Below are 12,336 nucleotides of genomic sequence, written 5' to 3'. Positions count from 1 at the left end.
ATTGATTGATTGATGTCTCAATACTTCTCAGAACAAAAACAACTTGCAAATGTTTGAGGCCAGCACTAGATGGCACGAGTGCGCGAAGCAGGTGAACCTAAAACACTACATACTGCGAACATATGCTTGCAGGGTAAGGGGCATTTGTCTTGAAATTTTTTTATATGTCTATTAGTTTTTTTATAATTGTATTTTATTTTTTATTTATTTTTCATGTTTTCAGTCTGTGACGTGTATGAGTTTTAATACCTTATTTAAAAAAATAGTTTAACGATTTAATAGTTACCTTGTTAAATAATATTTATACATGTGTATATTGTTTTTTTATAATATAATTTTTTTCCCAAATCTTTTTATTGACCATTATAATAAAAAAGTATGTTTCTTAATAAATATTTATGTAATACATGTCATTTATTTAATAATTTTATTTTAAAATGTATATTCTTTTTAAAGCTAATTTAAAGTTACATTTAATTGTATGGATTAATTATATACATGCATTACATTTTTTTAAATATATATATATTTTTCCCATAATATTAAATACATTTTAATATATATACTTACCAATGCAATATTGGTATTTTAGGCCACAACATATTAGTAGTCAATATTCTTTTACTTTATAAGTATGTTAAGTCGATATATTGGTCCTTGATATTTGATATCCTGCCTTGGTTGTTAAATTGAGTACCTTTGAGTCCAAATAAGATCAATATTATTAATATATTTTATTTGCATTGCTTAGAGGCAGCAAAACTGTCCTTATGACAGAGACAATATTATTAATTTTGATAGTATAATTAATATGCCTACTTATGTATTCAAATCTGATCCGCTGTTGTTCCCTGATGAGTTACAGGCCCTGCCACCCGATGCTCCAGGTCGTTTTCACTGCAGATTCACCTAGGCGGCAAATCTCCAAGTATGATTGTGCCTTCGGGCACTCTGGAGCGCCTCCTGTTCCATAGCTCTTGGAAAACAAGCACCTCAATACTCAAGTGATCTGGATTTCTGCAAATATTTTACATCCACCCATTGCCAAATAAATTGTGCCTATTTACCACACTACCTCTTAAAATGAAGATCTTCAGATTGAAATAATTGGACTTTTAAACAGACCAAACTGCTTGGAAATTGGTTAAACCAAATGAATATCATATTTCAGAATAAGTTCTTTCTTCCAACAATTGCCATTTCAACTAGCCTGGCTTAACGGCTAGAGGCCGACTTTGAAGCCGGGGCACCGGGTAGCAGTCTGACGGGAGGCTCAAACACCCTGTGATTTTGGACAAATCCTTTAATCTCCCTGTGCCTAAAAAAATATATATCTGAATCAGCCCGTCTGTAATGCAACTGGTGCTCATGTAAAGCACCCTGGTACATTTGGGTCCAGTTCGGACTATATAAAAAAACTGCAAAAAAAACCAACTGCAATCTTATTCCCTCCCCCTGCAGATGGAGTTTAGTTCGAGTTCAGTAGATACTTCTCAGATGAGAAGGAGTAATACTTTATATTTATATTGTTCTTGGATCTGCTGAAGCCCAGAGATTAATCATGGACACCCCAAATGCTCAGTCTACAGCTACCTTATTAGACATTAGTAGAGTCTAATTGTGCCTTTTTGTTGCTCCCAGGTGCTCTGTGAAAGCCATTGAGGCAGCCATTGGAGCCCGCCAGTGGAAGAAGGCTATTCATATTCTGGATCTACAGGATGGAAAGTCGGCGACCAAGTACTATCACAAGATCGCACAGCACTATGCATCAGCGCAGGAGTATGAGGTGAGCGCTCTTTTTTCAACAAATTATTTTGGTATATTATTACTATTTACATGTCTTTCAATTGAATATCTTGCCTGGTGGCAGATGTGCATTAAAAAGAAGGATGTCTAACTACTGATCTTAAAACATGGTGTCTGCTACCAACATTTTTTATATTTTTGGTGTAATATGGCAACCCAGGGTTTTACCTTTTTCTCATTTAATGGCAGGGTACAAAATGCCTGAAGAGTTTGAAACATGCATCCAGCTAGTAGTCATGTTTACTGCATATGCATAATATCAGAATACTGAAAAAGGATAACTTTGCAAAATAAAATATTCATTTATTTCCTCTTGCTTGAAAAAAGACAGACGGACATTGTGTCATGATTGCAGTTTCAGCGGCAACCATCTCTAGGATTCTGGGTTTTCAAGTTTGAAGATTATCAAATATATGAGACTTGATCTCAATGGAGTCAATTCTTGTATGCAACTCCCAAGAATTACAGAAGCCAAAGAATTTAATGCATAATGTATTCAAATAGTACACATACTATCAAATATCTCTCATATATCCATACAGGACCCCTCTGACGGCGAAACTAACCTGGGTGCTGCAGGGACCTTCAAAACGCCGAACCACACTGCCAAACAGCCTCCCCTTATCCCAGGAGGGATCCGCCGCCTTCGCCGCTTTGTCCAACTGCTTGCAGCACCCGCTTCGCGGGTGCCGCTGCGCGGCTTGTGGCGAGGGGTAGAGGCTGCTAGGGCGTTTGCTGTTTTCAGGAGCGAGGAGGGAGAACTGAGATCTAGCCGAGGGAGCGCGCCAGCAGGGACTCACAAGACCAGGAGTCCCTGCGCTGCACAGGTGTGCACGGCCGCGCCCCCAGCGAGACACGCCCCCCGCCTGTCCAGGACTCATAGGCGGGAGCCTTCCTTGCTGCAAGCGGGACCCCTCTGACGGCGAAACTAACCTGGGTGCTGCAGGGACCTTCAAAACGCCGAACCACACTGCCAAACAGCCTCCCCTTATCCCAGGAGGGATCCGCCGCCTTCGCCGCTTTGTCCAACTGCTTGCAGCACCCGCTTCGCGGGTGCCGCTGCGCGGCTTGTGGCGAGGGGTAGAGGCTGCTAGGGCGTTTGCTGTTTTCAGGAGCGAGGAGGGAGAACTGAGATCTAGCCGAGGGAGCGCGCCAGCAGGGACTCGCAAGACCAGGAGTCCCTGCGCTGCACAGGTGTGCATGGCCGCGCCCCCAGCGAGACACGCCCCCCTGCCTGCAACGCCCCCTATTTAACCACCGGACTGTCTTCCAGCGGGACGCGAGCGGGACGCCGAGCGAAGCCCGAGCAAAGGACGGGCAGTCTGTGGCAGTCAGGGGCTGTCAGAGGCTGGGCTGGGCCACCCCCCTTCCATCCACCGCTTTTGGTCCAGGAACTTGGAGTCTCCGTGAGGGTACAGAGGCCCACATGTCTACCCGTTCTGGCAAAGCACTGAGGGGTGGGGGAGAAGGTGCTACGGGGAGCTCAATGATGGGCACAATGGACAAATTTATCACAAGAGTAGCAGCGGTCATTGAAAAGGAGATGGTGATGACGGAACGTCGCCTCTCACAAGATTCTTTCTCCTCTAAACGCTCCTCATTAGGAACTATTGCACATGCCCTGTCTCCTATCTCCACCTACCCTCCCTCTCCTCTTCCCGGGAACCTGTCTGAGCAGCCTCGGATTGCAGCTATAGGGGCAAGTATTGACAGGTTGGAAAGTCTGATAACAGAACCCTTGCCCTCCAGCCCTAGCCTAGTGGCTACACTTTGTCGACCCGTCACACACATAAGTACTTCCACTGGCCACAATTCTCAACCGTCCCCTCAGGTCTCTCCACCTGCTAACAATCAGTTGCCCTTGGCAGGAGCTTGCTTGGTCCGCAACAAGAGAAAAAGGGTTATTAGTTTACGGAAGGGGAGTCGTGCCTCACTCCACAAGCGAACGAGGAAGCACGCCCCCAGAGGCCCTACTCCTCTCAATGGCGGAGGGCCTGAACCCTCTGGAGGAAATGCTCCTCTGGCGCCTGTGGTTGAGGCTCCCTCCCCCGAGCTCATCGAGAAATTGGTCAAGTCCTTGCTGGTCCCGCTTATTGACCAAGTTAAGAGTCTGGGGGACAGGCTAGATAGATTTGAACAGACCACCCGGGACAATTTCTCCTCCCTGAAAAGTCTCATCAAACTACAGTCTAAACTCAGGGAGGACCCTGCGGTTGGGAATGACGGGAAAGGGGACTCAGGGGGCTTAATACAGGGAACATCATCGCCAACGTCTGCTTCTGCACTAGCCATAGGGAAGGCTTCGACATCTGTGCCCCCTGCTAGTGTAAAGCCGACACTTACTACCCATGTTGCCCAGGTCCATGCTAGTACCCCCCTAGTAGTGAGGATCGCAAGGCCCATGCCTGCCCAAAATAAGCTGCTCAAGGGAGGGGTCGGCTCTATGCTAAAAAGACCAGCCGTTCCATCCTCTGATGCCAGGGGAGGAGCTCCGGTACCAAAGGCAAAAACAGTCACTAGCCAACCTGAAATCCATAGCCCTGCGGTTATACCACAGAAGGTGGCTCGAAAGTGTCCCCCAGTTAATCTCCCCCCTGAGTGTCAACCATACGTTGTCGTCCTCATCAAGGTTCCCGCCTTGAGGGACGCTCAGCAGGAAACTCATCAGGCACTAAAGAATAAAGTCATCCACTGGTTGAAAACCAACAGACCCCTTCCCTTGGGAGTGGATGGCTTGATTGTTGGCGTGCGCAGGGTGGGATGGATTGGACAGGGGAAAAAACTGTTTGAGGGAGACTGTGTGGTGGTCAACTTCCAAGACGTGAGAGCTGCCCACTCAATATGCAGTTTGGGGCAGGCCACGGCTGGTCCTGGTGTTGAAGCGGTTGATTTAACATACTTTTACACACGGCCGGTCATGAACTGCTCAGGCCAACCCCCCGTGTACACCTCCCAAAACAGTGCCTGCGGCCAATGGCATTTAGCAACAACTCTAGTCCAGCCGCATGCGGTATGGCCAAGGTCGAGCTGGGGTTCCAGGGGGCACTGACTCCTTGACTCCCTTCTGGAGGCTCGTGTGGTCCGAATACCTGATGAACAGTCCTATCCTTCTGCAAAGTGGACTGACCCCCAGACTCCTCTAGGGGAGCAGGTTGCCCTAGTAGACACACGGGAAACAGGTGAGGGGAGGGACCTAATCGAGCCTGTCATTGTCTATCCTCCCTTGGTAGAGGTGGACTCGGACGGCGCCGTCAAGCCCAGTAGCATTGCAGCTGTGACGGACCCATCTATTAGGGTTCTCAGCTGGAATGTGGCTGGTCTGGACAGGAAGCTGGCCTTGCCCGATTGGAATGCACTTGTGGAGGAGCACTCCATATGTTTGTTTCAGGAAACCTGGAGTAGGGAACCCTTACATAAGGTAGGGTACTCATCCCATCATATACCCGCTGTCTACTCAGAGACTGGCAGGGGACGTCCCTCGGGTGGTCTTCTTGTTTGGGTAGCTTCCTCGCTTAATTGTAGGGTGGAGGAGAACCAAACAAAATGCCCGGACCTTCTTAACATCATCTTAAAAAATCCCAAGGGACGTGTTATTCTTAACATCTTTAATATTTATGCACGAGGCACGAAGGGGGGTAGAGAATCCCCCACTATAGCCCTTCTTGAGGGTCTGCTACGATCCTCCCCCTACAAGTCTTGTACCCTGGTAGCGGGCGACCTCAACTGCTCGTTTGAGCCCCTTGGCTCAGAGGTCTCCCAAGACCAGGAGGATGAGGACTTCAGGAGGGGGATACCGGCTCTAGAGCTTAGCCCTATTAAGAGATGGACGGAAGTGGCACTCCAGATTAATTCCCTAACAATGGAGTTTGATCTGAGGGCCCTCAATGGCAGGACTAATTCTGATAAAGTGGGAGCACATACATATAACAGCCCCAACCACACGTCAAGAATTGACTACATTCTGCTTGACACCCACCTATGGAGCTCGGTAAAAGATATGGAGATTATACCTTCCACCGAGAGCGATCACAATCTGCTCTCGCTTGCCTTGTCTCCTTGGTCGCTAGAAGGTTTAGGGGGCCGGCCCTCATGTGCTACTGTCCCAGACCAGTCATCTGTCTCAAACTGTGGTAGACGGCTGAAGTGGGCCAAGCTGACGCTATCAGTTGAGAAAATATCCTCCATAACGCAGCTCCTAGCCGTAGCCTTAGAGAATCTTGACTCTCCTGAGGGTGGGCGGGTGGAGGTGTCTGACAGGTTTTGTAATTTAACCGAGGCTTTAAGTAACCTTTTTATTATCCCATCTAGTCTCATCGGGAAGAAATTACGCCCCCAGGCCAGACAGGGCTGGTTTAACCGTAAATGTAGGGAAGCAAAGACACTGCTCGTTGAAGCAGTAAAATCTAAGTCACAAATTAGGACTAGGGAGGCCAGAAGGTTATACTCACATTGCTTGAAAATTGCCAAAAAGGAATGGGAGGACATCTTTGGCAGGACCTCCTGGCCGCAAGTCGAGGGAGAGGCGCCAAAGGCTTCTGGGACCTAGTGGGCAGTAGAAATCGTCCAGATGACACCTTGAGGACCTGCACTATTACGGCCCAGGCGTGGTTTAACCATTTTAAGGCCCTATATTCTGCCGTAGAAGGTATACTCAATGAGCCATTTCCCCTTCCCCCATTCTCTTTGGACAGAGGCACTGATCTCTTTTCTGCACGGGAGGTTACGAACCTGATCAAATCTTTAACACCACTAAAAGCTGCTGGTCCGGATGGGTTGCCAGGGGACCTTCTTCGAGCCTATCCGGGCGAATGGGGGGTGTTGATCTCCGCCCTTCTTAACGCTATTATAGAGGGAGGATCTGTGCCTGAGTCCTGGAAAGGGGCAGAGGTAGTACCAATTTTTAAAAAGGGCTGTCGGGATCATCCGGGGAATTATAGGCCAATAAGCCTCATTGACCCAACCCAGAAGGTGGCGGGAAAAGCAATTTTAGGGAGGATTCTCCAGTGGGTGGATGAAAACCACATACTGTCCGACCTGCAAGCAGGCTTTCGTTCCGGCACAGGAACTATTGAGCAAGTCTTTAGACTCCTGCTACTTTACTGGAAGGTGGTGGAGCTGGGCAAGGGCAGTCTTTACTTGGCCTTTATACACCTGAAGACTGCCTTTGACCTGGTTCCTAGGGAGGAACTCTGGAGGGTCTTGTATGGTCTTGGAATGCCCCCCTACATCTTAACGCTCCTCATCAAACTACACAATGCCAACTATGCTCAGGTGCGATGGGGACAGAATGGGGAAAAGACCGACAGGATCCTGGTTGTCAGGGGCGTCCGGCAGGGCTGTGTATTAGCTCCCACCCTATTCTCCCTGTACGTGAATGGGGTGGTAGAGCACCTGCTTGGTGAACCAGCAGACGCTCCCTCATTGGGGGGCGTAAAGATTCCAACCCTGTTGTTTGCCGACGATACCCTGCTTATCTCCAAAACTCCCCAGGGCCTCCAGAAGCTCCTGAACCGCTTCCAGGACTTTTGCACAAAGAGAGGACTTGTCATCAATGTGGACAAAACCAAATATCTAACCATGCATCCCGCCCGTAAGCTTGGCCGCCCTCCTATTCTGAACTCTATTCCCCTTGAAAGAGTATCAGAATTTGACTATTTGGGGATCCGTATTAGCGATGTCATGAGCTGGACTCCCCATATCAACAAAATGACCATCAGCCACAAAAGGGTGGGGGGAGCTTTGTTGAAGGCGTATAACAATTCATCCAAACAATGCGTAGCTCCAATAATTGACATTTACAAATCCAGAGCTGTAACGGCATCTCTCTACGGGGCTGAGCTATGGGGCCTTGGTAACATGGAGGTTCTGATCAAGGCCGAGAACAAATTCCTTAAGGACCTCCTGGCCATCCCGATGAGCACCCCAACAGTTCCGGTGCTTCTGGATGCGGGCTGTAAAGCGATCAAGGACCAGGCTCGCCTCCGGCCTCTTCTCCTTTGGGCTCGTCTCTGGAGGGTGCCTGATCTAAAAACTTATGCTGACGGGTTGTCAGAGGTGATGGGCTTGGGTGGCTGGCACAAGATTAAATGGCTTAGGGACATTAAAAATCTCCTGGAGGACCTAGGTCTGGGGTCTTGTTGGTCCACACACTCTGCCCCGCCGAAGGCGACCCTAAAAAAACTATACTGGGAATGGGTCTCTGCCAAGCTCATTAGCAACCCGCGCCACTGCAATTCCACCGCAGCTTACCTGACAATAAAAGACGTTGTTGCTTTTGAGCCTTACCTGGACATAATCACAATCTCTGTGGACCGGGCACTTTATATCAAATTTAGACTAGGTACTTTACCTCTAGCTGACCTCCTTTCAAGATGGAATATGCCCACGCAGGCATCACGTTTCTGTGCCCCATGTACAACCAGGCCCGAAACCGTGGCCCATTTCCTTTTTGAATGTCCTGATTATGCCCGTCCAAGATCCCATTGGCTTAAACCCCTATGCAGACAATTGGGTATTCGCCAGCATATGGTGGCCTTACGGATTTTATTAACAGATACATCCTCTCCAATAGTTTGTGCTGTATCCAAATTTTTAAAATGGGCATGGTTGATCCGCTTAAAAAGACTGTCCATATCAATTTAATTCACTTTTAATTAACTTATTTCAGACTAATTGTCAGTTTTTATCTGCCTTGTCTCTTTATTGTACAGTCTTTTACGATGTGCTGTTTTTATATACCTTTCTGTAATGCTTTTATGATATTTGCATATCGAAATAAAGCTATCAACCAACCAACCAACCATACAGGATTGCGAATCAAAGACCCTCCAGAGAATAAAGCTATGTTGTGGGATGGAAATAAAGGGCACTGAGATGAGAAAGGCATGGGTGAGGGAAGCATACTATGACTCTTGCTCTCTTAGACAAAGGCAGCAATCTGAATGCAAATTATCGGGGGAAGATGGGAGCAGAGAACATTTAACTGTACAAAGCAAACCTATGCAGTTGTACGCTGTCGGAGCTAAATAACTAATCCTATAAATGGGGTTTAATTGGGTCATTCCAAGAAGTGGAAAGACCCAGTCTTATGGGCATGGTGTTGAGAGAATAACTGGGCGCAAGTACTTTCCCACACTGTTCAGCATCACAGGTAAAACTCCCTACATTGTTTTACCTCCCAAAGGATGCAAAGATATAGATGCAAAATCCTGCAGTGCTTTCTTCTGACACCACATGGACTCCACTGAACAGCATCCTATGTGTGGTATCATGGCTCGTCAAGAACCTAAGGAAGTTCAATCCTATCTCGTCAATGCTGGCTCCATTTCTAGGACTGCCTCATCTTCAGATAGGCAGAGTCATATACAAGGCTACCTGCAACCTTCACATCTGACAGCTACCTCTGGTGGGAAGTAAAATACCAGATTCCAAGACCATCGTCAGACTGGGAACAAACAACTGCAATTAAGAGGAAACCAAAAGACAAACCATCTCTACCTATGTTCACAAGATTTGAAATACCACCACTATCAGCAACAGAATCACCCTAGCCTTTCTACAATCCAGAGATGAGATGAAAACTCACTTCTTCAGAGAACACTGCGTCTCCACACAATAGGATTAATTTGCCATAAACACCCAGCTTAATTATAAACTATCTTGAATAGTAAGTCATGACTCCTGCCATGGATCAGGACTTCTTTGCTCTTTAGCTGGGTCCATGCTCAACAACTACGTAAATGGATATTCAGCATATCCACCATCAACACAAGTACAGCACTGATTGTGACATCACTGGTTGACCATGGTTTCCCAGCACCGCAAGATTGTATCCTTGTTGCTCATGTACATTTGTCCATACTATGAAAGGCGACACATTTCACTCTATCAAGTTAGAGAGTAAATATTTTGCCTCTGCATGTCCTAATACAATATATTCCTGTATTAAAGTACTGTAGAGTCACAGTCTGACACAAGAGATGAAAGATCCCAGTGCTATAGAACTGCAGTTACAAGTAAGTAACCTAAATGTAGTAGGATGTATTCTGTCAATAGTCACATTATTATTATTGTTGGTGATGTTAGTTTCATTGTTGTAAAACAATCTGTTGTTTTGATACCACTATTAATAATTGTCTCATTGAATGAGTTCAATACTGCTCTGAAATGGAACATGAGTTCTCTTCCAGGGGATACTCAGCAATAGTCATAAGCAGTGAATTATCCCCACCCATGTGCGGGACCCCGGAGCTTATAACAATATTTCTGTAGTAGGGGATCTCTGTGTATAGTCATAATCTAGTGAATAGTCCCGCCCATGTGCGCGGACCCCGGAGCAATCAAAAATAATCTCTTAAGTTGTCCAAACATGCAGAACTGCACAGACACTTAAGAGAGAATTTAAAGACAGATAATGCAGCCTATATCCACAGGCTACACTGTCCAGTACTTCGACTAGAAATTCCACCAAAAAAGGGGCAAACAGCCAGAAAATAACTTATCCATACTTGTATAGTAACACATTACTTAAGAAAACTTGTAATAGAAAAATACACCCAAAGGGCTTCATACAAGAATTTCTTTATTTTCCAGAACAAGGAAAAAACCATACGTTTTTGAGGCAATTTGGCCCATAGACTGCATAGGAATTACTGTCCTGGGACAGAAAAGAAAACTGGCACCTTGCCTTTAAGACTTCCAAGAATCTAGGTACTTTGCCTTTAAGAACCTCAGAGAGCCCTATGCTCCCAGCATGCACCACATGTGACAGTTAGGTCAGTTCTTTTTTCCGGCTCCTTCTGTGAGGATCCTGGAGCTTGAGCTCGACAGTTTTTTGACTTTTTAGTCAGAAATTGTTAATTTTCTTGCTGTTTAGCATTTCTCCTGTGCTGGAAGAAGATTTTTCTTCTTTTTCTGACAGAAACTTGTCATCTTTTTCTGTCAAAATGCCAGCTCTCTTCAGAAATTGTCCATCTTCTTGAAAAAAAGATGGCTAGATCAGATCCACACTGTGTGTATCGCCTGTCTTCCTTCTTCCCATAAGGTGGACTCTTGTTATCATTGCCAGAAGTTTTCTTCAAGAACTCTCCGTGATGGAGAGAGGATTCGGCTTCAGGCGGTGATGGAGAGAGGAAAAACACATCCAGAAAGTGGCCTTGGAGATCAAGAGCCCTCCTCTCATCAAAAGCATCGACACCTTCTGCAGTCTGCCTCTTCTACGTCGAGAAAAAGGAAGATTCCAGCTTGTTCGCCGTCGGTGTTGCAGCCACCGTCGAAGAAAAGGCCTGAACACTCTCCGATGTCGAGACGGCGTAAGTCGCCGTCGTCGAGAAAGGACTCGACGTCGAAGCGTCCTGCTTTGGAACCGAGGTATGGCCAAGATGTGGGTTTATCGACGTCGAAACATGTATCGTCGTCTAGAGCCCCATCGACGTCGAGACACTCTCCGTCACCTTAGCGTAGGTCGACGTCGAGAAGCTTGCCGACGTCAAAGAGACACAAAGAGGGGGCGTGGCTAAGATGGCGGCCTGACTGGACGCGTTTTCCGAGGCTCCCCGGCCCTAACCCCATACCACCCCTTCAATAGCGGGCATTACCCCTAAAACTTCTCACTTGCCGAGGGCGCAGCATCGATCCCGGCGCTACCAGCTGGCTGATTGGGGAGACGCCGCCGGCAGGAGACGAGGTGACCCGGCTCTGGCCTTCATAGGCGCGAAAACGCATGATGGCGGCAGCGTGAACCCAGCACCAGAGGAGTCCTCTACGTCTCGGGCCCGGTGCGGTGGGTGACTCGGACCACACACGGAGGCCGAGAGCGGCAAACTGCCAGAGAAGACCCCCGGAGCGACAAGTGAGCGGCTGTGACTCCTGTCGGCGGAGACGAGAACTGGTTGGGTCGTGACGGAACCCGGTGGAGGCCAGGTGGGCTGCCGCACTACTCGAGCCCCCGGCTTCGGGCCTAGTTCGCGGAGGGCTGTGGCCGGGCCCGGATCCTTGTGCCCAGAACAGACGGGCGGGCAGACACCGGGGACTAAGGCTCTGAAGGCGGACAGCGGAGGAGACCCCCTGTGGCCGGCGTGCTGACCGGAGAGGTAGCGAGCAAACGGAAGTGATCCGGCGGCCGGGTAACGAGGAGTGCCGAGGTCGGCGCAGAAACCCGAGCCGACCAAGCTGCTGGGTGCCTGTGCCTGGCGGACGGGGGGACGTCCCTGCGGCCGTGAAGTGAGGAGAGTGCCCCCTTGCCGGCGCCTGGCCCTGGACCCGGGACAGCGGGGGCGGACCACTAATAGAACACTCCGGTGCCCAGGAGACGGGGGACGGCACCAACAACAGACCCCACTGGACCATCGTGGAGGCAGGCCGTAGAGGACTGGGACAACACCTGAGGCCCCTGCAGTGAGAGGTGGCGACCGGGCCCTGATCCTCACACCCAAAGCAGGCAGGCGAGCAAACATCAGGGACAGAGGATCTGGGTGCGGGTAGTGGAAGAGACCCCCTGTGGCTGGCGTGTTGGCCGATGCGAAAGCTGAG

General features: G+C 48.3%; 1 protein-coding gene across 1 annotated transcript in view; it reads left to right on the top strand.

Moving 5' to 3' along the window:
• The window catches only part of IFT172 (intraflagellar transport 172), a 1,142,656-nt gene that overhangs the window by 390,006 nt on the left and 740,314 nt on the right, over nt 1–12,336 (top strand). The window contains exon 25 of the mRNA XM_078650113.1: nt 1,642–1,786. Within this exon, the coding sequence (XP_078506239.1) occupies nt 1,642–1,786 (145 nt within the window). The remainder of the gene's footprint in view (nt 1–1,641; nt 1,787–12,336) is intronic.

Source organism: Lissotriton helveticus, chromosome 6 (assembly GCF_964261635.1).
Source record: "Lissotriton helveticus chromosome 6, aLisHel1.1, whole genome shotgun sequence".
NCBI classification, from domain to species: Eukaryota; Metazoa; Chordata; class Amphibia; order Caudata; family Salamandridae; genus Lissotriton; species Lissotriton helveticus.
This window is presented reverse-complemented; position numbering and strand designations above follow the sequence as displayed.